At 37.9% G+C, this 23,846-nt stretch overlaps 1 protein-coding gene across 5 annotated transcripts in view; it reads left to right on the forward strand.

The window, feature by feature from the left end:
* Window positions 1–23,846, forward strand: part of dpysl3 (dihydropyrimidinase like 3) — an 81,764-nt gene that overhangs the window by 37,539 nt on the left and 20,379 nt on the right. For all 5 annotated transcript variants that reach the window (XR_013817961.1, XR_013817962.1, XM_079835831.1 and 2 more), the window contains exons 4-8: window positions 3,251–3,415; window positions 4,222–4,283; window positions 5,204–5,284; window positions 16,050–16,118; window positions 17,802–17,922. Coding sequence is in view for 3 of the 5 variants with exons in the window: in XM_079835831.1 (XP_079691957.1) it covers window positions 3,251–3,415; window positions 4,222–4,283; window positions 5,204–5,284; window positions 16,050–16,118; window positions 17,802–17,922 (498 nt within the window). In the remaining 2 variants the exon portion in view is untranslated. The remainder of the gene's footprint in view (window positions 1–3,250; window positions 3,416–4,221; window positions 4,284–5,203; window positions 5,285–16,049; window positions 16,119–17,801; window positions 17,923–23,846) is intronic.

Here is a 23,846-nt window from a genome sequence, read left to right on the forward strand (position 1 = left end):
ATAGATTTTTCCCCCGCAAAAATATTCTCCCGCTCCCGCCCGCAACATTCCTGTTTTGTCCCAAAAGCCAGCATAAAAGTATAAATAGATTTTTTTCTGTATGTCCTTGAAACAGTTTCAAGTAATTCAACTTAAAAGCAAGCATGTGCATGGTTTGGCATGGCAGAAAGTGCGCAAAGTGTGCTCCCTTAATAATTCCTAAAAAGCTGACATCTCAGTTCAGTGCGATCTCACAAAGCTCCGTTATGAAGCTGACCGCACAATGAATCTTTCATAATGTCTACCCTTTCTTTGTTATAATCAGAGGATTTGCCAGCATGCAGAATTCAGCACTGAACAAAAACTCAGACCTTTTGAGCGGTTAGTGGATTCTATCTTAAATACATCTGATTGGCCATTGCGTTCTAGAAATCAACACATATGTCCGTGATTGGCTACAATGCGTAACGCAGCAGGAACATGTTATAAATAGAAACTCTGCCCATGTTTGCACCTGTAAATCGTTTTTATTTTGTTTTAGTTGTTCTTCTTGCTTTTGTGCAATAGATGAATAAGTCCCACGCCGCAGTCTATTTGCACATTACTGTTGTTAATGAAAGTTAAATTTACATGCATATCAATTGAAGTTCAGTGCTTCACTGTTGAATTTCCAATAAACAAACGTGTAATATTATTAGTAACTGCACTTATTAATGCAAAACAATTTTATGATTAAATTACCTATATGATTAAAAATCCCCCAGCACCACCAAATCAGGTGCCACTGCTCTCAAATGTTAGCCCGGAGCCCTGTCTATATAATATTTAGGATACTGTATACCTAACATGTGGCATTAAAATACAGTAGGAGGAATTTGTTAAGAAATTTGATGGTTTGAATGTTCAAGCACATTAAAATACGACCCCTTTTAATAGACCCAGCAAAGTGCTCAAAGCTCAATGCTTCACAGACTTGGGAAAGTGTGTGTGTGTGTGTGTGTTAATAATAAACATTGACAACAATAGTACCCTTCCGGCGGACCACACAAAGCTCTTGTATGCGTCCCACAGTGAAATTCTAGTTCCGTGGAAAGACAGCAGCCCTTTCTGACCACCACAGGCAACAGACCATGAAGAAAAAGTGACAACAGCTGGTGTATAAGAGTGGTCAACCCTGCGTTTACCAGGGACCATTAGCTGTGATTCATTTTAGAGTTAAAGACCAGCTGTAAGTATCCCTTTGTTCCCAGAGGAAATGTTTAGTAGATTATACACGTAGATAATATAGAGACAATGAAGAAGTAGTGAAAACACTGAGAATATCTTTAGGGCGTGGCTTAGATAGATTAAATGATCTGTGTGTTGCCTTTGATGTAACAGTTTATTTTGTGGTCTGCACTAGTAGCTCCTTTAATGGTGACCGAATCCAATGGTATTGTACAGAGAATTTGATGTCTAAGGCCAGGATCATAAAAAAAGTTAAATTTTAAGGCTTCGGTCACTTTTGACCGCGACAAGTGTGACCCCTAAACAAAGAGGACCAGATAACACAAAAAATACTGCGCTATTGACTTTAGAGCAGGTTTTTGTTGGTCAAAGGCGCAGTCGTTTTCAGTTCCTCAAAATAGCAATGCTCCTGAACACACCTGGTTTTCAGACAAGATGGGCGCGAGTGAATTTGCTATTTAAACAACGTGGCGCTAGACCTGAAAATGATAACGACGTCAGACTGAAACTAGCAAAAAAACACTTGCGTCGCGTCTGGCGTCACATTGCACCGGGTGTATGATGGGGCCCTAAGTGACAAAAGTAGGCAAACGCACGCGGATGACCCATTATTTCCTGCAAAATTCTGAAGTGCATACATACACTCACCTAAAGGATTATTAGGAACACCTGTTCAATTTCTCATTAATGCAATTATCTAATCAACCAATCACATGGCAGTTGCTTCAATGCATTTAGGGGTGTGGTCCTGGTCAAGACAATCTCCTGAACTCCAAACTGAATGTCAGAATGAGAAAGAAAGGTGATTTAAGCAATTTTGAGCGTGGCAAGAATGGTGTGAAAAGGGAAAAACATCCAGTATGCGGCAGTCCTGTGGCCGAAAATGCCTTGTTGATGCTAGAGGTCAGAGGAGAATGGGCCGACTGATTAAAGCTGATAGTAGAGCAACTTTCACTGAAATAACCACTTGTTACAACCGAGGTATGCAGCAAAGCATTTGTGAAGCCACAACACGCACAACCTTGAGGCGGATGGGCTACAACAGCAGAAGACCCCACCGGGGACCACTCATCTCCACTTCAAATAGGAAAAAGAGGCGACAATTTGCACAAGCTCACCAAAATTGGACAGTTGAAGACTGGAAAAATGTTGCCTGGTCTGATGAGTCTCGATTTCTGTTGAGACATTCAGATGGTAGAGTCAGAATTTGGCGTAAACAGAATGAGAACATGGATCCATCATGTCTTGTTACCACTGTGCAGGCTGGTGGTGGTGGTGTAATGGTGTGGGGGATGTTTTCTTGGCACACTTTAGGCCCCTTAGTGCCAATTGGGCATTGTTTAAATGCCACGGCCTACCTGAGCATTGTTTCTGACCATGTCCATCCCTTTATGACCACCATGTCCCCATCCTCTGATGGCTACTTCCAGCAGGATAATGCACCGTCACAAAGCTCGAATCATTTCAAATTGGTTTCTTGAACATGACAATGAGTTCACTGTACTAAAATGGCCCCCACAGTCACCAGATCTCAACCCAATAGAGCATCTTTGGGATGTGGTGGAACGGGAGCTTCGTGCCCTGGATGTGCATCCCACAAATCTCCATCAACTGCAAGATGCTCTCCTATCAATATGGGCCAACATTTCTAAAGAATGCTTTCAGCACCTTGTTGAATCAATGCCACGTAGAATTAAGGCAGTTCTGAAGGCGAAAGGGGGTCAAACACAGTATTAGTATGATGTTCCTAATAATCCTTTAGGTGAGTGTATAATAGACACTTTACTATCCCATGAGGTCACGGGAGAGGATTTGTGAATGGCAGGTCACATGATAATGACAACATGACGAATGTAGTACGTCCAGATTACATTCATACTGTATAGAACATACTTTTTGTTAGCGGTCACAAAGTAATTACCTATTCAAAATTAGCACCTACTCAAGAGAGTATGTGATTTCGGACGCAGTCCAGGTGTGCAGTCATCTAATGACAGTGCCTCTCTCTCTCTCTCTCTCTCTCTCTCTAATGTATCACCTGCAGTGGATCATGTGATCCCAGAGCCTGGCGCTAGTTTGGTGGAAGCTTTCGAGCGCTGGCGTGAATGGGCCGATGAGAAAACGTGCTGTGACTACTCACTGCATGTGGACATCACCCACTGGAACGACAGCACCAAACAAGAGGTCGAGAGCCTCATTAAGGAAAAAGGTGAGAAGTCCTTGAGCAAAGGATTTAAGCATCCAGATGGTAAAAAAATCATTTCTGAATTGTTCCAGAAAATAGTTCAGCATATTAAAAAACATTCCTTCTGAAGTTCTAAATATATCTACCAGTATGCTATCCCATAGGGATGTGTTTCTATTCTTGGACATGTAAGCTATTTCTGTAAGAAACAAGCAAACATAACCAACAAATGAGCGCAGAATCTGTTCATCATGTGACATCTAATGAAGCGCTGTGCTTTTTATACAGTAGAGCATTTAGTGTTTGTTCCTAAAGACTTGTTAAATCAATATTAACGATGATCCATAACTTTTTAAAATCAAATTTGAGTTAAATATTAACACTTTACTGAAAGCCCTTATGTATAATGCATTATTTAATGTAATAATTATACCTTATAATGCATTGTATGGTCTCATGAATAACTGTAAGCACAGTTATAACACTTATGTATTCATTAAACACACCTTTGGGAAGTATAGTGCATTTAAGCACATGACAAACAACCATTTTCAGAATCTGCAGATATTATAATGTACGTTATAAATAGCTTTGTTATGTGGCTTTAAGTAAACCTGGTCTGGGCATGATTTATCGGTTTATACATTTTGTTTAACATCCATTCTGGTATTTTTTTTTGTCACCATTCAATCAATTCATGATGTGTACAATCCCCACTGTACTTTTTTGGTGTTCTTGTTGGATAATAAGAATCGCATAACATTATGAAAGTAAAAATTGATGAACGCTGATTCATGTTGTCTGCTGATTTATTCTTTCTGTCCATATAGGAGTGAACTCCTTCCAGGTCTATATGGCTTACAAAGACCTCTATCAGATGAGCAACAGTGAGGTAAGCTGAAGAAAAGTGGATTGCATAGTGGATATACACATTCTTTACTTTGATCAATACCCTTAAAATGATTTTTTTGGGATGGTATAACATAATGTAGGTCAGTCATATTGAACAGGGTACCTGCAGATCCTTACAAAGTATTAACATGTCTTAAGGCTGTAAAAAGGATTACAAGTTTTAAACAGTGTTTGCATAAGCATTTTTGAATGAATTGTCTGTTTTCATCATCACTCAGAAGTGTTCATGAATGTCCCCTCATTTTATGTTGAAGGATGTTGCCGTTTATTAATGATTATTTACATATTGGTGCACTTATGAGTTACACTCTCAGAAAAAATTTACAAAAATTGTACCTTAAGGGGTACAACAGCTTGTCACTGGGGTAGTTCCCTTAAAAGGGCATCTTTGTACCTTTTTCACCCTTAAAAGGTGCATATTAGAGTAGCAATATGTACCATAAGGTACTGCTATGAACCTTTTAGGTGTAAAAAAGGTAGAACGATGCTATTTTAAGGGTACTGTCCCAAGCTGTTGTATCCCTAAAGGTACATTTTTTTGCACATAAATATATATATATATATATATATATATATATATATATATATATATATATATATATATATATATATATATATATATATATATATATATATATATATATATATATATATATATATATATATATATATATATATATATATATATATTGCTCTAAATATATTATTCTTCTATGAACTAAAATGGCGTGTTTTTTTAGACTAAATTATGGTTCATCTGAACAAACAAAGAACGATTTTAAGTAATCTAAGAATTTCAAAATCACCACCCGTTCACATTGTGACATTTAAAGCTATCTTTCCTTGTTAAAACCTCACTATTTAATATCTAACATGGTTATTCCATTTATATTTGAACAGCTTTATGAGATCTTCACCTTTCTTGGAGAGCATGGAGGAATTGCACAGGTCCACGCAGAAAATGGAGAAATAATTGCTGAGGTAATTATTACAACAATGCACTTTATTATAACTCTGGGACACTTTTAAAGGGGTCATGACATGAGAAATCAAATTTGCCTTGATCTTTTGGCATACAAGAGATCTTTACCATCAAAACATCCTGCAAGTTTCAGAGCTTAAAACGTCCTCATTATAAACAAATTATTTAATCCCCAAAAATGGCTCGTTTTGATATTGTGGGATCTGTGACATCACACAGGCAAATACATTTGCATATACCTGCTAGACATCGACCAATAGTTACACCTCATTGCACAATAGGCCCCGCCCACTAATGTTTAGTCTCTTAACAGCTGACATTTGCCTACACTGGATGTGTGTCGTGTCAAAAGCAATCAGAAGCCATTATAAAGACTGATGCTGTCTACACTGATACAGTATACAGATGTGTGTTCAGTTTCTGACATCTGCCGACAACAGGACAAATGGAAGAGTGAACGAATGTTCGCTTTGATCGTCCACTTTTAACAGCTGGTTTGAGTCTCTGTACAGACTTCAGAAGTCCCGGATCGCATCACAGGATTATATGTTTGTTCGGAGCATTTTATTTTGTAATCAAGACACAGTGTAATGGAGAGTTCACAAAGAAGCTTTTGTTGACAGATGAAGCAGCGACTGTATTGAATCTGACAGCAGCCGCATCACAAACCGCAAATAAATGATTTCATAATGCTTTTGCATTGTCTGTAAATTTTAGATGCATGTTTTCAAAGCATCCAATAGCGAGCGGGCGTTGATACTGTTTCCTATGGAATGACGTTAGCCAATCATAACAGTGAGCGTTTAATGACAGGCCTTAAAGGAGCCGCGCCTTAAAATATTATTTTTTTTGTGTGCAAAAAACTTGTTTAACATTATACGTGAACCTCAAGGGGCATATTAAAAGAATCTAATTGATGGGCAATTTTAACTTTTAAAAAAAAAAATTTTATGCATATTATTAATTCTTCCCAAATACATCTATTCAAGTCATCGGGTGAAACTTACTGCATTTTTTGCACATCGCAGAAAATATAGCAGAAAACGAAATATCGCAATTTGTCGGCCATACATTCTACAAAAATTACCATAAACAGAAGCACTTGGGTACATTAAATCTGAAGCAGAATCATTAAAACCTTATTATCCTCCTCCTTAGTTTGGACCTTCTCTGAGTTTTCTGAGAGATATGTTTTGCAGTATGCATTACTATTAAGACCTCTTGGTTATTTTGCATGTCCAGCATTTAATCCTAGAGCAAATTAGATATGAAATGCTTTCACGGGTCCAGTGCAATGTTTAGAAAAGCGGTGATGTGATGACACAAAGACATGCTGCCTTTTCCATGAATGAGGGTGAGCTGAGGATAGTCCATGATGAGTGGGAGGATACTGTATGTCCTGATTTCCCTCATCCAGTATCTAATCATCTGGACATTATCAAGCCGGGCAGTGTGTGGGTGGTCTTAGCCCATTACAGATGATGCTTGTCCTCTGGCAATTACCTCTGAACATCAGTTCCTCTGCTTATATACATCATCATCATCATCATCATCATCCTACTGTAGATTCTGTAAAACAATTTAAAAGGAATACTGTAGTTAAGCCAAAAGCAGTTTGTCTGACTCTGCCCTTGTGAAAAAGAAGTGTGAGTACTGTAGGGATGCAACAATACAGTTAGTCCACGGTTCAATGCATACCTCTGTTTTTTAACCACGGTATTCGGTTCGGTTCTGATGGTTTGTCACAAGTGTTTTTTGTTATTCTATTCTTAGGCGACAGGAACAGCAAGAGGTTAAAGAGAAAAAATACTATTTTTTTATTGCAATACTCTTTCTTTATTTTACTTAAAAGACTTGAAAAATCTTTACTTAAAAAAAACCTTGTACACATTCCTAGTGTATAGTATAATATAAAATAAATGTATATAAAGATTTACACTGGCAGCTCAGAGCTGTACAGCAGCATTTAAGTATGAGATTGAATGAATAAATGTAAAATTAAAACACTACATAGACTTCACTATAAAATATACATTGGGCCCTATTTTAACGATCTGAAACGCAAGTTTCAAAGCGTGAAGCGCAAGTAACTTTGTGGGCGGGTCTCGGCGCTGTTGCTATTTTCCCGGCGGGATAAATGGCTCTTGCGCCCGGCGCAAATCTAAAATGGGTTGGTCTGAAGTAGCTTCATTATTCATAGGTGTGGTTTGGGCGTAACGTGAATAAACCAATCCGAGCGTCATCCAACATTCCCTGTAAAAGCAGGTGCGCAAGTTCCATTATGGATTGCTATTATTATGGCGTATTTACCAGGCGCACGCCTGGAGCGGTTCACAGCCGAGGAGACTGATGTTCTTGTAAGAGCAGTGAAAGACAGAGAAGTGAAGTTGGTGTGAAGGTGATTTCACAGTCTTTTTTTTTTCAGTCTTTCAGTTTTTTCAGTTTTTCAGTCGATTTTTTTTCCTGGTTCTTGACGGACAAACCAATTTGTCAGATGTCTTTATATACATATATGTCTTGCCACTATTGGGCAAACAGGTCTTATCCTTAATTATTACAATTAGCCTGAATCATTTGTAAGCTAGATTTATGCCTATTTTTTCACATCTTCGTGGCACACCACAATGATTTCCGTCATCTCATGTGTTAATATTTTTTTAGTGTAACAATTTATGATTTGCAAAAATAACTGTTGCATCTGTGTAGATTACATGAGCAAAGTGTATGCGCGTTGTGCACGCTATACATTATGGTCAAGCATGCGCCCTTAAAATAGCATAATGAACAACGCGCAACGCGCCACTGACTTTAGACTAGGTTTTTTCTGGTCAGTGGCGCAATTGTTTAATGGAACAGCAAAATAGCACCAGGGATTGTTTGCGCTGGAACACGCCTCCTTTTTTGCGCTGAACCGCCCAGGGAGCGCAAGTTCATTCACTAGTTTAGCGACGTGCTTCTGTGGAGGGAAAAGCGCGCTTTGCACGGGTGCAAAATAGGAATGACACATGCGTCGGTGTACAAAGTCAATTGCGCTGGGTGCAAGATAGGGCCCATTGATTCTTATTAAAGCTACTGTATTCAAGTTTTTCAGTCAAGAGCAGCGAGTGATTTTCTCATTGTCTTTTGTTGTTTTAATAATAGTTCACTCAAAATTTTTAATTCTGTCATCTATTATTCGCGCTCAAGTTGTTTTAAACCTGAATAAAGTTCTTTCTTCTGTTGGACATCAAATATATTTTGAAGAATGTTGGAAACCAAACAGTTGCTTGTCCCCATTATAGGAAATAATAATATGGATGTCAATGGCAACCATCAGCTGTCTGATATTCAACTGTCTGTGTTCAACAGAAGAAATGAATACAGGCTTGGAACAACATTAGAGTGAGTAAATAATGACATTATTTTAGAGGTGAACTGTCCCTTTAAGGACAAGCGGCAGGCTGTGCTGTCCATTTAAGAGTGACCTGCGTGCATCTACAACCCCAAATCAGAAAAAGTTGGGACAGTATGGAAAACGCAAAAAAAAAAAAAAAAGTTCTACATTTACTTTGATTTGTATTACATTTCAGACAATATGAACACCAAATATTTCATGTTTTGTCTGGTCAACTTCATGTCATTTGTAAATATGCATCCTTTCCTGTCATTCAGACCTGCAACACATTACAAAAAAAGTTGGGACAGGAGCAATTTAGGGCTAGTAATGAGGTAAAATGGTTAAATAATGATGTGATTTGAAACAGGTGATGTCAACAGGTGATTGTAATTATGATTTGGTACAAAAGCAGCATCCAAGAAAGGTCTAATCCTTTAGGAGCAAAGATGGGCAGAGGATCGCCAGTTTGCCAACAAATACGTGAGAAAATTATTGAAATGTTTAAAAACAATGTTCCTCAAAGAAAGATAGGAAGAGATTTGGATATTTCACATTCAACAGTGCATAACATAATTAAAAGATTCAAGGAATCTGGAGGAATTTCAGTGCGTAAAGGACAAGGGCGCAAGCCTAAGCTGAACAACCGTGATCTCCGATCCCTCAGGCGGCACTGCATCAAGAATCGTCATTCATCTATAAGCGATTTCACCACATGGGCTCAGGACTACTTTGGCAAACCTTTGTCAAGTACCACAATACGTAGTTACATCCACAAATGCCAGTTAAAACTGTACTGTGCCAAAAGGAAGCCCTATGTTAACAGTGTCCAGAAGCGCCGTCGACTTCTCTGGGCTCGGAGGCATCTGGGATGGACCATCACACAGTGGAAACGTGTACTGTGGTCAGATGAATCAGTATTTCAGGTATTTTTTGGGAAGAATGGACGCCGTGTGCTCCGGACCAAAGAAGAAAAGGATCATCCAGACTGTTACCAGCAACAAGTCCAAAAGCCAGGGTCTGTCATGGTATGGGGTTGTGTCAGTGCCCTTGGCAAAGGTAACTTGCACTTCTGTGAAGGCACCATTAATGCTGAAAAGTACATAGAGATTTTGGAGCATAATATGCTGCCTTCAAGAAGACATCTTTTCCAGGGACGTCCATGCATATTTCAACAAGACAATGCAAAACCACATTCTGCACACATTACAAAGTCCTGGCTGCGGAGGAAGAGGGTACAGGTACTTGACTGGCCTGCCTGCAGTCCCGACCTGTCTCCAATAGAGAATGTGTGGCGCATTTTGAAGCGCAAAATGCAACAACGAAGACCCTGTACTGTTGCCCACCTTAAGACTTGTTTGCAGGAAGAATGGGACAAAATTACACCTGAAACACTTCATCACTTGGTGTCTTCAGTCCCTAAACGTCTTTTAAGTGTTGTGAAAAGGAATGGCAACATTACAAAGTGGTAAATGCTTTACTGTCCCAACTTTTTTAAAATGTGTTGCAGGTCTGAATGACAGGAAAGGATGCATATTTACAAATGACATGAAGTTGACCAGACAAAACATGAAATATTTTGTGTTCATATTGTCTGCAATGAAATACAAGTCAAAGTACATTTAGAAATCACTTCTTTTTTTTTTATTTGCGTTTTCCATACTGTCCCAACTTTTTCTGATTTGGGGTTGTAATATACAGACACACGCCGATTTTACTTTCTCTTTAGACATAACCGACTGTGTTTATGTAAACCTTGTGTGTATTTGACAGTATTAGCGCAGTAAGACGACTACTTAGTCCAGTTATCACGTGTTTGACAGGCGTTTAGTGCTCGCGCTCGGAAAAGCGCACGTTAAAACCGTGCATAATCACGCAAGGCTTTAAAACGCATGCAAATAATGAACTTTGGTGATTGTGAATAACTATAGTGTTCCGTGAGTATAACTCTACCACTAATGTGTGATGTGAATGTATGTCGCGTTGTTCAGTATTGGGATGGAGGCAAATGATAGAATTAGGGCTGCAGCTATCGATTATTTTTGTAATCGATTAATCTAGCACTTAATCGATCGATTAATCGGATACATTTTTTGGCATGTTTTTAAACAACCAAAACGAATAATGCATAACGAAAATGAAGAGGAAAAGCAATTTAATTTATTAATATTCACAACAGGTTTCATGCTGTAATCTAGCCCTGACTTCAAAGTAAATATCTTTTATGTAGATTTCTACACCTGCAGCATTTACCATTAGACTACTAACAAATAATACATAATTTTTGGGGTGAGCCTATTGGCTATGGTAATCTAGAAACCTGTGTGTGTGTGTGTGCGCGCCTTCATTGCAGTTTGGTACAGCAGAAATTCATACATTAATTTTCAGTAGAACGCTGCATTTGGCTTGCATCACTTGCATTGCGGTGCATTTTAGGTGAAGCATCCGTTGAAAAATCACGTCACAACATCACGTCGCGGTGTATACAGTGAACGCTGAAATTATTGTTGCGTGGCTACATAAAAGTTTAAGCATATGTGATGCATTGCCACGATTGGTCTGACTGGCGCGAGAGAGAGGAGGGGGCATGCGTGTGTGTGTGTGTGTGTGTTACTGTAAATATTTTCTACTATTAAAGTTGGAATTTTTTCCAACAAATGCAAAAAGTGTATTTATTTGAGAGAGAGATTGTGTGTGAATTACTCATATCGTCTCTATTCATTATGAAGCTGTGGTTTGCACTTCAAAGGTATTCAAATATGCCTATAACGGTTGAGTTGAGTTTCTAAGCTACTTTAGTGACTTTAAGGACGTGTTGACACTGCGTTTCTGCGCTGCGCGATCTTCACGTGAAAAGAGGTCTGCCTTCAGGGCGCGCGCTCGTTGTCAGAGACGCGACACGGCTCGGCTCTCTGTGTCACAGAAAAAAGCTGAGCAATGAACAGATAAGTTTTGCGTATTGTTGTTTTTGAATAGTGCACAATCGCTTCAATATTCAAACTGGCAAGGCTTTAAACGCATTTACTTGACAAACTTTATGAGGACGAAAGTGAAAGCGATCTGGCTTCGGGGCTTGCGCACGCCGCGTGTGTGTGTGTGCGGCAGCTATAAGAACGGTAATCAACTTACCTGTATAAACCTGTGAAACATGCAGTTACTATAGTGATTCTGGGCATCTAGAATCTAAACTAAATTCAAACTGTATCACGCGCTATGGTGTGCTTTCTGAACATTGACCAGCGGGTCCGTGTGAATCAGATCCCTGCGTGTATAGTGCGCGTCATAGGAATTTAACGAGGTTTCGAGGCAGAATTTTTGCCTCGAGGAATTTTTGTAATCGAGTTAATCGAGTAACTCGATGAATCGTTTCAGCCCTAGATAGAATGTGTAGAAAAATTATTATTTAAATGCAAAACCGAAAAAAACGCAATTCACAAGCACGTATTGAACCGTGAATGCTGTACCGAACGGTTCAATATTATATTGAGAATTGTGGCATCCCTATAAGATAGTGTTCTTTCTTAAAGAGAGTACACTTTAATGACGGTTTATTAACCCATTTAAAGGGGCACTTCACCGCTGGGAAGATGAATGTGTATTTAAACTGGGTCATTTATGTTGTAGAAATGTGAAATTATTTTAGAAGTTGGTGCCTTCTAGACTGAGAAAAGCCAGAAAATGTATTTTTGGAACTCCCGGAATGCACTTGCTTCGCTGCCCTTCGAGGCCACTCTCGTGTACCACCCCACAGTCGCTTTGATTTTAATAGTAATAACATTTTTTAGTTCAGTTAGAGAATAAACACTACAATTAAAATGATTATGTCTGCTCAGTACAGCACGAGCCGAACGAGAGTCAGATCTCATTCATCAGAGGGAGTTTGTCATTGTACTGTTTTGTTTTTGTGTTTTTCATTATGAATAATAGGCTAATTAACCCACAATTCAAGCAACCCACCCCCGAAATCTTAACCGAAAGTAAAATGAGCACGGCCACACGGCATTCATTCACGGCCGCAGTCATTCACGGTTCGTGTCCAGTCTGGCACGTTTTCAGTTCATGACTATGGAAGCTTAACTTTCATATGAATTCATTGAGAACACTCGCTTTGCTCCGCACCGCTCCGTTATGAATGCCCGAGCGGCCGTGCGCATTTACATTCTGTGAGTGAGATCCCACCCCCTGTGGGCAGGTTGGAAAATGCGGAATTAGCTCCTACTACTGGCTGTAGTCTCTAGCCTCTGGCCAAAAAAGCCTCAGATGACGCAAAATGACGATATTTGCGTCATCTGAAGTTTTTTTAAAGCCATAAAATTCGGGCTGTGAAATTAGTCGCTATCGTAAAACAATCGCGATTTGAGCACATGCGATTTCTAAACCGCATAAGGCTGCAATTTTATTTATTTATTGATATTTTAATTCAGAATACTACAACGTTTTTGTGCGCATGTTTAAGATGTCACCCAATCAGAGCTCATTTGCGCAAGCTGTTCCTATCATGCTATAGTAGAAAAAAAGAAAAATGTTAAGTAAAGTTAGTTTACTTTAAGCAACAGTAAGTAAGCAACGGTCTCACGCAGACACAGCATGCAGGGCAGGTTTCTTTACAAGTGAGAGGTTTTACAACCTTTACAAGCGATGGCTGAGGGAAGTGTTTTATAAGCACTGCTTTGTTTTCTGAGGTTACCGGGGAAACGGCTCTATTTCTCTCGTTCTATAAGCAAAACTACTGACAGAGGCTGGATTTACATTTTCATTCAGCCTGTCTTCGGTTTTTGTTTGTGAAACTCAGACCTCATTTTTATTTGCTTTTGTAATTTTTTTTGCGAGATAATAGCGATAAGCTAATGTTCAAACCATAGACTGTACCAAAACTACACCCTTGAATAATTAGCTTTTATATTGCCACTAATGCCAAAGCAAATTTTTGAAAATGATCTGAAAATATTTATTTCATATTCTGTTTTTTTACCCACTTGCAGGATGAATAATTCATTTAATATTTCTCACTTTTCACAATGAATATAATTCCAAATCAACATATTTAAATTATATTCAGAACTGTAATGCGGTCAAAAATAATCTGAAAAATAATCTGTAAACCAATTTTAGAAGGCACTGTATTTTTTAGTCTTTAATGAAACAAATGTTACTAGTGAACAATAACATAAAAACACATTTACTACGCCACGACCGCAGATACGAAGCACGATCATTCGAATATACTACCGGGTTTCTACTGATACAAAGCGTAATGCTAATCGATGAAGTAACCCTTTAAGTACACTTATTTTGATGTGTTGATGAACATAATAAAGCACATGTGAAGTCACCCGTGTTGGTTGGCATTATATTTAAAACTAATATATGCATCTATAATGCATCTTTCTTCATTAAAAAAGTGTAATTACAAAGATATATAAAATCATGACATACAAGTTTCATTAGAAATGACATTGAAGTATATTTTAGTTTGCCATAAATGCTAGGCAGTACGTTCGGCAGTACACTTTAACCATATTTTAAAGACAACAGAAGTTGAACAAATTCCATTTAATATAAATTTAAACTATAATACATTTTGATGTATTTTGCAGTTAACATACAGTTGTCTGAAAGCATTTCAGTTTGAACTTACACATTTCTTCAAGTACATTATATGTATACTAGTTTTTAAAAGAAAGCTAAAGTTTTCTTCTTTTTCACAAGGGTGCTTTGACGCTGACGCCTAGTATAGGCTAAATAGTAACTCCTTACTCCATACATTCCCATTAAATGCATTTATAAAGCTAAGCAACATCATCTCTGAAGCCTTGTCTCATCGAAGTGGATAACTTTTGCTGCCTCGACAAGATGATGTGCTATTTCCATGTTTGGCAGCTTTTGCAATCTTCATGTTGAAGGGAAAATCTTTTGGATGAGTTTTGACCTTTAGTCTAGGGACCTTTGAACTTGACATCCTCTTTAACAATTCACTTAAGCTCTTCAGTACTTAATAATGAGCGGTTTGGAAACTCAATCATAAAATAATGTAATACAACATAACTAAAATAATAGAAAGAACAATGTTATTTTGACACCTTGCCATGGAGACTTTGTATTGTGGTATGAAAAAGAGCTGTTTTGGTCAATTGGATCTCAAGTGGATGACCCTAAATACAGGTGTAAACAGGGTCTAAAATGCTTTGAGCTTGTCCACTATCATCCACTTCCAGAGGGAGTTGAAAACACATTGCTCTCGTAGTGTAAACGCTCATGTGGTCAAATGCACTGGAACAGCCTCTAAAAGACGCCCTACTCTCCTCCGACTGACCTAATGCTAAACATTATGGGACGCGCGCTAGCCAGACGGGATTTAAACTCTCGGCTGGAGACCCTAGTTAAACTAAAAACAACTTCTCAACTAGAAATGGAAAAGTTTTTATGTGTTTTGGCCATTCATTTACACAACAAAGGCGTTTTGGGGGCCTGAAAACAAGTTTCAATGTGCACATTTTTGAAAACAATACCGTTATCGTCTTCATTTAAACTACAAAACTGTGAAGCTGCAAGCTTATTCTGTCCATTAGATCTAAAGATCTGAAAAAGCCCATACATTTACCCAATCATCAGTGTTGCCAGATTGGGTCGATGATTTCCAGCCCAAAAGTTCACCAAAACCCGCCCACTCCAAGTAAAAAATGTCCAAAACTTAACTGCCAAAATATTGTGATATAATTTTATTGTCATACCAATCAAGGTTGATAAGTACCATTTTATCTTTTTCAATTGAAGTCATTCAACTGTGCTGAGAGTTGGTTCCCTCTCCCACTCTTTACTGTAGATAACTTTTCTGTATATTTATGCCACTTTGGCATAGCGATCACTTGAATACACAGCTATAAGTTATCGCGCTAAAAACCTGTCAGTCATGAATGGTGCTCGTGCTCATGAATGGTGCTCGTGCTGATCGCTGATTGGCTGAAAGTGCGTGCTCGTCAACACCAGCGCCAGCTAACTCTGCGTGGGGCGGTGTGTTTAGTAACGTCATGATGAGCACATGCACATTTGAGTTTTGTTTATTAACCAATTAGACTATAACATTTAGATTTTGAAAGCTGCCAAACTGACCCCAAACCAGCCAAAATTTTGTCCACCCGCCCAAGCCCAATCTGGCAACAATGCCGCCCATAGACCCTCCCCTCAACGAAATCCGGACAGAAGTGGCTAAAAGTGGACAAAAGAGACGGAATAAAACACCAGCTGTAAACGGGAATGTGTCTCCCTCGTCTACTTGTGATCTGATCCACCAAAACGTATCTTAACACCAGCTGTGAACGGCCAGAGAGTCACAGAGAATCTTATTTAAAATAAACTTGTTTAAAAATAAACTTGTCTTGCTGGTTCTTCAGGAGCAGACCCGTATGCTGGAGATGGGCATCACAGGACCTGAGGGACATGTTCTCAGCCGCCCGGAAGAGGTCAGTGACCACAAAAACAGTTGTATTCTGGCTTATCTGCTGGCTTGTTAGTGGTGTATAATTTCATAACATCACTGCAATCCCCATATAATATTTGTTTCCCACAATGAAACAAGGAACTTGATTCATTTTATTCAATAATAATAATTCATTGTATTTGTAATGCGCTTTTCTTAAAGGAACACTGCACTTTTTTTTGAAAATAGGCTCATTTTACAAGTCCCCTAGAGTTAAATAGTTGAGTTTTACCGTTTTTGAATCCATTCAGCCGATCTTTGTATCTGGCGGTAGCACTTTTAGCATAGCTTAGCATAGATCATTGATTCTAATCAGTCCATTAGCATCTCATTCAAAAAATGACCAAAGACACTTTCAATATTTTTCCTATTTAAAACTTGACTCTTCTACAGTTACATCGTGTGCTAAGACCAACTGAAAATGAAAAGTTGCGATTTTCTACACCTATATGGCTAGGAACTACTTTCTCATTCCTGCGTAATAGTTGCGGATCTTCGTACCATGGCAATGATGGAACGCAGCGTCTGAAAGTAGCCCCAGCTAGGTAACTTTCAATGTGACCGGCACTAAGTTTGTGTAGTTGCAGAGAAAGTTTCAGGCTTGCAGCCGACAAATTGTGTTGTGGATTTAGCTGTGTGATTAGCCATGGTTCTGTGTGTTGTAAAGGGCTGTGATAGTAAGTCGAAGGTGTAACTACCACCATGTTTCACAGAATACCAACCAATCATTGCGCCGCTGCAGCCATGGTACGGCCGCGAAGATCCGCGACTATTACGCAGGAATGAGAAAGTAGTTCCTAGCCATATAGGTGTAGAAAATCGCAACTTTTCATTTTCAGTTGGTCTTAGCACACGATGTAACTGTAGAAGAGTCAAGTTTTAAATAGGAAAAATATTGAAAGTGTCTTTGGTCATTTTTTGAATGAGATGCTAATGGACTGATCAGAATCAATGATGTATGCTAAGCTATGCTAAAAGTGCTACCGCCAGATACAAAGATCGACTGAATGGATTCAAAAACGGTAAAACTCAACTATTTAACTCTAGAGGACTTGTAAAATGAGCCTATTTTCAAAAAAAGTGGAGTGTTCCTTTAAACCCAAAGCACTATAGTGAGAGAATAGTAAAAAACTAAACAATAGTTGAATGCGTCTTAATCAACTGTACCAAAAATGTACCAAAGTGAAGGGAAGTGCATTCCATAACTTGAAAAAGCTCTTTCCCCCATGGTCTGGTTTTACGTTTATATGAAGGCTGATGAAGGCCATGCTTCCTGATAATCTGGCCAAGTGGAAGCATATATATACTAAATAAGGTTGGAGCCAACACTGAACCCTGAGGAACTCCCTGTCGAACAGGCACGGTATCAGATTTGTGATTTCCCAGGCCAACACTGGGTCAATATTGAGTCAATTTGATTTAATAGAATTGGCCCGCCCCACAGATCTAATTAATCTTTTGCAGACATGATCTTTTATCTAATTTTACTGAGGTTAGCCATGAAAGTGGGGAGGGAAACTAGATTTATAAGGTATTTTAGTTATGGATAAAAATAAAGCAACATAGCGTATGTTTGAGAGGAACTATGTGAGATACGTAGAGATGCAGCTAAATCTGTTTTCCAATGTCCCTCATTATTTGTGTGTGTGTTTCTGTGTGTGTGTAGCTAGAGGCTGAGGCAGTGTTTCGAGCCGTCACGATTGCCAGTCAAACCAACTGTCCGCTGTATGTGACCCGAGTGATGAGCAAGAGTGCTGCTGATATCATCTCACAGGCCAGGAAAAAAGGTACACAATATATGGCAAGCTCTTTAAACATTTAATCCTTAAAACAAACTAGTATCTATTTTCATGCTACTAGTACTAGTACTAGTACCTATTTATTACTAAATGTTACTAGTAAGATTTTTTATTGAACTCTACAGTGGCCATTCTGACTAGTCATAACATAAGACAAGTAAAAAAGCAGCTGTAACTAGTAAGATAAGAAATGTTACTAGTTACAATTAAAAAAGATAAGTGTCTAATAAATACGTACTAGTATCTATTGACGAAGTACTAGTAACTAATGAATAAGTACTAGTATCTTTTTAATATGTACTAGTATATAATGAATAAGTACTAATATCTATTGAATAACTAATAGTATCTATTTAATAGGTACTAGTAGCTATTGGATAAGTACTAGTATGTATTTAATAGGGTACTAGTATCTAATGAATAAGTACTAGTATCTATTTAATAAGTACTAGTATATATTTAATAAGTACTAGTATCTATTGGATAAGTACTAGTATCTAATGAATAAGTATGAGTATCTAATGAATAAGTACTAGTATCTATTTAATAAGTACTAGTATATATTTAATAAGTACTTGTATCTATTGGATAAGTACTAGTATCTAATGAATAAGTAAGAGTATCTAATGAATAAGTACTGGTACCAATTTAATAAGCACTGGTAGCTAATTAATAAGTACTAGTGTCTATTTAATAGGGTACTAGTATCTATTGAATAAGTACTAGTATCTATTGAATAAGTACTAATAAATAAGTAACAGTATCTAATAAATAAGTACTAACGTCTAATAATAAGTACTAGTATCTAATAAATAAGTACTAGTGTCTAATAATAAGTACAAGTATCTAATAATAAGTACTAGTAACTATTGCATAAGTACTGGTACCAATTTAATAAGCACTGGTAGCTAATGAATAAGTACTAGTGTCTATTTAATAGGTACTAGTATCTAATGAATGAGTACCAGTATCTAAAAAAATAAGAACTAGTATTTAATACATAAGTACTAGTATCTTTTAAAAAGGCACTAGTATCTAAAGAATAGGCACTAGTACCTACAGAATAAGCACTAGTAGCAAATAAATAAGTACTAGTAGCATGAACATCGATACTAGTATGTTTTAAGAATTAAATGTTAAAATGGCTTGCCATACACAATATGACATAATTTAACAACAAAAAATCGTCTGAAAATAAAGTTGTTGTTTTTTTATCTTGAATGATGGATTCTCTTATAATGGGGCCAATTCCAACACGTCCATCTTTAAAAAAAATAATGGAAAGAATCTTTTTGTTATTTGTAATATTTACCATATTTCACATATTCATAATTTGTAATTGTGTGAATACAAACAACTTTATGGAGAAGTTTCCTGAGGTTCCTGAGAAACAATTGAAATGTCTGATAAAATAATAAACCACAGCAGTGTGAGCATGTCAGCAGTGTAACGTTTGAGCTTTCACAGATGTCGCCTCTCACCCGAGTTAAATAAACCTTTTCTGAGTTAGTCATCTTTGACGTATATATTCATGACCGTAATGACCTTCAGTTGGATAAAACTGTCTCTGTGTGGCATATGTGTAAATAACAGTTTTATTATTATAAATGTATTATTTTTACTGTATAATTTCATTATATATTAGCTGTCTATACACTATTTCCACTCATATGACATGTTTTAAATGCACTGCCTGGTCTGGTGTAAAGGTTTCACAGTCCATCATCATAATAGTCCTCAATGTTTAGTTGAATCATTCCGATACAATGCTCTCTGACATAAATTAGTTCAATATAAATAAATAGTCATGATTACAGTTTCAGGGAAGCGAGAGAGACTCATTTTTGAGAATATTTGACGATAAAATGTGTAAATTGCGAATGTATAAATCAAAACTGTGAACGGTAAGGCCGTAAATGTGTTAACATTTGTAATCAAAATAATTGCATGATATGCCAGTCATTATTTGCTCATTTAAAACCTGTATGCTGCTATTTTGTGAGTGAAATACAAAAGGAGGAATTTCAATAAATAAGTAATGAAGTAATTGAGATCAAATTTGACCTCAGACAAAATTCTGGCAGTGTCAGAAGATTTGGTGCACAGTACTGCAGTGTGACTTCTCCTACGATGACCGTCAAATTATCTTTGTTTTTCAAGACAAACTATGACCAAAATGAGCGCGAGAGATTTCTTTGTAGTCACAATTTCAATCCCGCATGTAATGCGGCTCACTGTCACCAAACGCGCCATTGATTGATGATCTAAAACTCTGGACGAGTTTTATAGTTTGACTATCATACAGTCTGACAATAATGACAACTGAGATCTTACAGTGTGACAAGGCTTACAGCGGGGATCATGTTTGTACAGTCTGACAAGCAACAAACGTAAAGGACTATTATAAATCGCACAGTGTGCACCCGACTTTAGAAACCTATCCAGATTTCACATTGACAAATCCATGATGACCCTTTTCCATCAAACTTTTATTGAATTGATCTTGTCATTCTCCCTTGTGGCGTGGTTTGGTAATTTGTCTTTGAAGAACAAAAATGATTTAAACCAAATTGTTAAATGGACCAGTAAGATTATAGATGAACCACTTAAACCACTTAAAGCGTTAGTTCACCCAAAAATGAAAATTCGGTCCTTAATGACTCACCCTCATGTCGTTCGACACCCGTCAGACCTCCGTTCATCTTCAGAACACAAATGAAGATATTTTAGTGTAAATCTGATGGCTCTGAAAGGCCTCCATTGGCTCAATGCACTTTACACTCTCAAGAAAGACTCTCATAAAAGCCACTAAAGACGTCGTTACAAAGTCCATCTCACTACAGTGGTTCTACAATAACTTTATGAAGCGACGAGAATAGTTTTTGTGTGCAAAAAAAACCTAAATAACGACTTATTTAGTGATGACCGATTTCAAAACAGCTTTGAAGCGTTTTGAATCAGCGAGTCGAATCATGATTCGGTTCACGTGTCAAACCGCCAAACTGCTGAAATCACGTGACTTTGGCGATTCAAACCGCTGAATCGACTCACTGATTCATAACGTTTTGGGTGAACAAACCCTTTAAACTAGCAGGTCTTTACTGTTTTATTATCAGAGATTGTTCCCACCCGTTACATGAGTTCATGGGCGTCGGAACCATTGTATGTGGGTGGGACAAGACCTGTGGCACATGTCTGTTTACCTACCCCTAATCGATAAACACTTATTATTAAACACATGTTAGAGGCTTTATTTCCACTTGTCTAATATTTTCTTCAATTTTATTAAAAATAAATGCCTTTCCGATCTGATATGTGATGGGAAAAGGGAGAAGATTGAGTTTGGCGAAAGGCGGACTCGAACCGCGGGTCAATTTGTGTCAAAACTAGACGCCGTGCGTCTTACCCCTACACTACTGCCGCTCTCAATGATATGGTGATTTCCGTAATTTTGTCTTTCCGAACTATACGTTTAGCAAGGAGGGTGGAGAACTAAACGATAGAGAAATACTTGTGTTCCTGCAGCTATAGAAGTAATGAATAAAAATATCAGGAGAGGATGGGTGTGTAGAGGCACAGTAGCCGCGTTTCCATTACAGATTTGCGTAAAACGTTTGCGATATTTTCTGAATGTCGATAAAAAACTATTGCGAAATGACGGCATTTACATTAACCGATGTTATGCGACTAAAACTTTTTTTTCCCTCTGGCGATAAGTCATTCCAAAATTATGCCACGTATGTTGATAGGTTTATGTATATCCCAGTCACCGCACTGGCCATTATTTTTAATGGAAGGGGACGTAGGCGTGTTATCCAAGCATTAATGGCAAGGAAAGCCTTATACTTGAGCGGCACGTATGAGGTGTGTGTGTGTGTGTGTGTGTGTGTGTGTGTGTGTGTGTGTGTTTCTCCCTCATATCTGCTTCAAGGTCTTCATGATCTTTTGTGGCATTTTTTTGTGGTCTAGAATCCAGTATTCCTGTAGTAATAAAGAACTCTGTTTCGTCTTCTGTCCGACATACGGCGTCATCTTTAAAGAATGATTGTAAAGTTGCAGTTTTGCGAAAACGTCCTTTTTCGAATTGCATGAAAAACCACCTCATGCGAGCGTAAAAACTTATAAAGGATATATGGGAGTTTTTGCGAAATTTACGCGTTTCCGTAATTTTGTAGTTTCCGTTGGCCGTATTTTCGATTCGCAATTTCAATTTGCGCAATTTGAAGAGTAATGGAAACGCGGCTATTGTCATGACCCTTTTTGGAGAATTTTTTTATATTTTGGGATATTTCATGTTTTTTGTATGTTTTAATGTTTTATGGATTGTTGAATTCCTGTCTGCACAACAAATTTACCTTTAGGTACTAATAAAGAGACATTGGCCTTTATATATTTACATGGCTTTCTGCAATATTCAGTCAATTCCACAACAACAACCATTACATTAACTGATAACAGGCCGCTCAAGTCATCTTGAAACAATCAAATATTTCAAATTAATATTATTTTGTGTTCAATTATTTAGACAAGTAGCCACATAATAAGTGGGACACTTTCGTAGTGGGGTTTTCCATCACCCTGAAGAGATTTCTTTTGTATAACTGAATCTGCTGACTGTACACTATCCTTTAGCCTCTCCGCCCCCCCTGGAATAAAGATGTAGTTCATTTCTACGGCAGCAGTTTTAGGTCACTGAAAAGGTTGAGAGCGTTCCCAAAAGTGTTGTAAAAGGATCTCACATCACTATTCATCACTGTTCTAGTGAGTTAAATTGGGTAGTTAATCACTGTCTGCAAAAGGAACGCAAACCTATGACAGACTGTACCCCTTTATTCTTGACGACTGTCCTGAATGCAGACGAGAGGTTTTTGTCAGTAGAGATTTATAAGGTAGTTCTGAGCCAAGATTTGCAAAGGTGCATTTATGATCACTGTTAAAATGGCTCATACACAGGTTTAGGGATTTGAACAAAGCCGTACTCACTCTTAGAATTCAACTTGGGCACATAACTCATCCCGCACCATTTGTGCTCAGATCATCTGGTTTATTGAAGAGAGGTGTGCTTTTACTTTTCTAGACATCTGGACGTATGATTTTTGGTTGGCGGATAAAAAAACAACATTTGCATTGAAGGAGGGACCCAAGCCATATCTAGAGACCAGGATATCATAAGCCGCGTTTCCATTACCCTTCAAATTGAGCAAATTGAAATTGCGAATTGAAAATATGCCCAATGGAAACACGTCAATTTCGCAAAAACTCTCATATATCGCAAAAAAGTTTTTACGCTCGCATGAGGTGGTTTTTCAGGCCATTCGAAAAAGGAAATTTTTGCAAAACTGCAATGGAAACAGTTTTTCCGCATTTACAGGTCACCTGGTCCGGTCACGCATTGCTCACACATATAGGGCCTACATATTATCCCCCCCCCCCCACTCAAGTATGTCTAATAACGAGATCTTATGTCGTTAAAGCGACATATATTTTCTCCTAATAAGGAAAGTGGCGTAACTTTATAATGACGGACCCCGGTGCAACCACAAATATCATAACTATCTATAGGCCTACTGTAATTAAGACATATATTCAAGAAATGTATTAAAACAGAAAGACGCTGTAGTTTCAGCCTTGCTCAAAGACTGAGGAAACAGGCCAGTTACGCACGTCAATCCATTCCCGACGATCTTGGTTTGCTTCTTATTTATTAAATATACAGCCAAAGTGCTCAAAATCCACGTCTCCAGACATATGCGCATCTGATTATGTGCTTTACTCATGCTGCTCACTTTTCATAATCAACATGTCTAATATTTAGACATAGCCTAACTATATGAAACTAAATAGGCTACGTTTTCTTTAACCCTCTGTCCAACGAAGTCGTCGGCGCCTTTTGATGGATTTTTTCCTTATTC

Source organism: Gobio gobio (assembly GCF_949357685.1).
Source record: "Gobio gobio genome assembly, chromosome: 14".
In the NCBI taxonomy this organism is placed as follows: Eukaryota; Metazoa; Chordata; class Actinopteri; order Cypriniformes; family Gobionidae; genus Gobio; species Gobio gobio.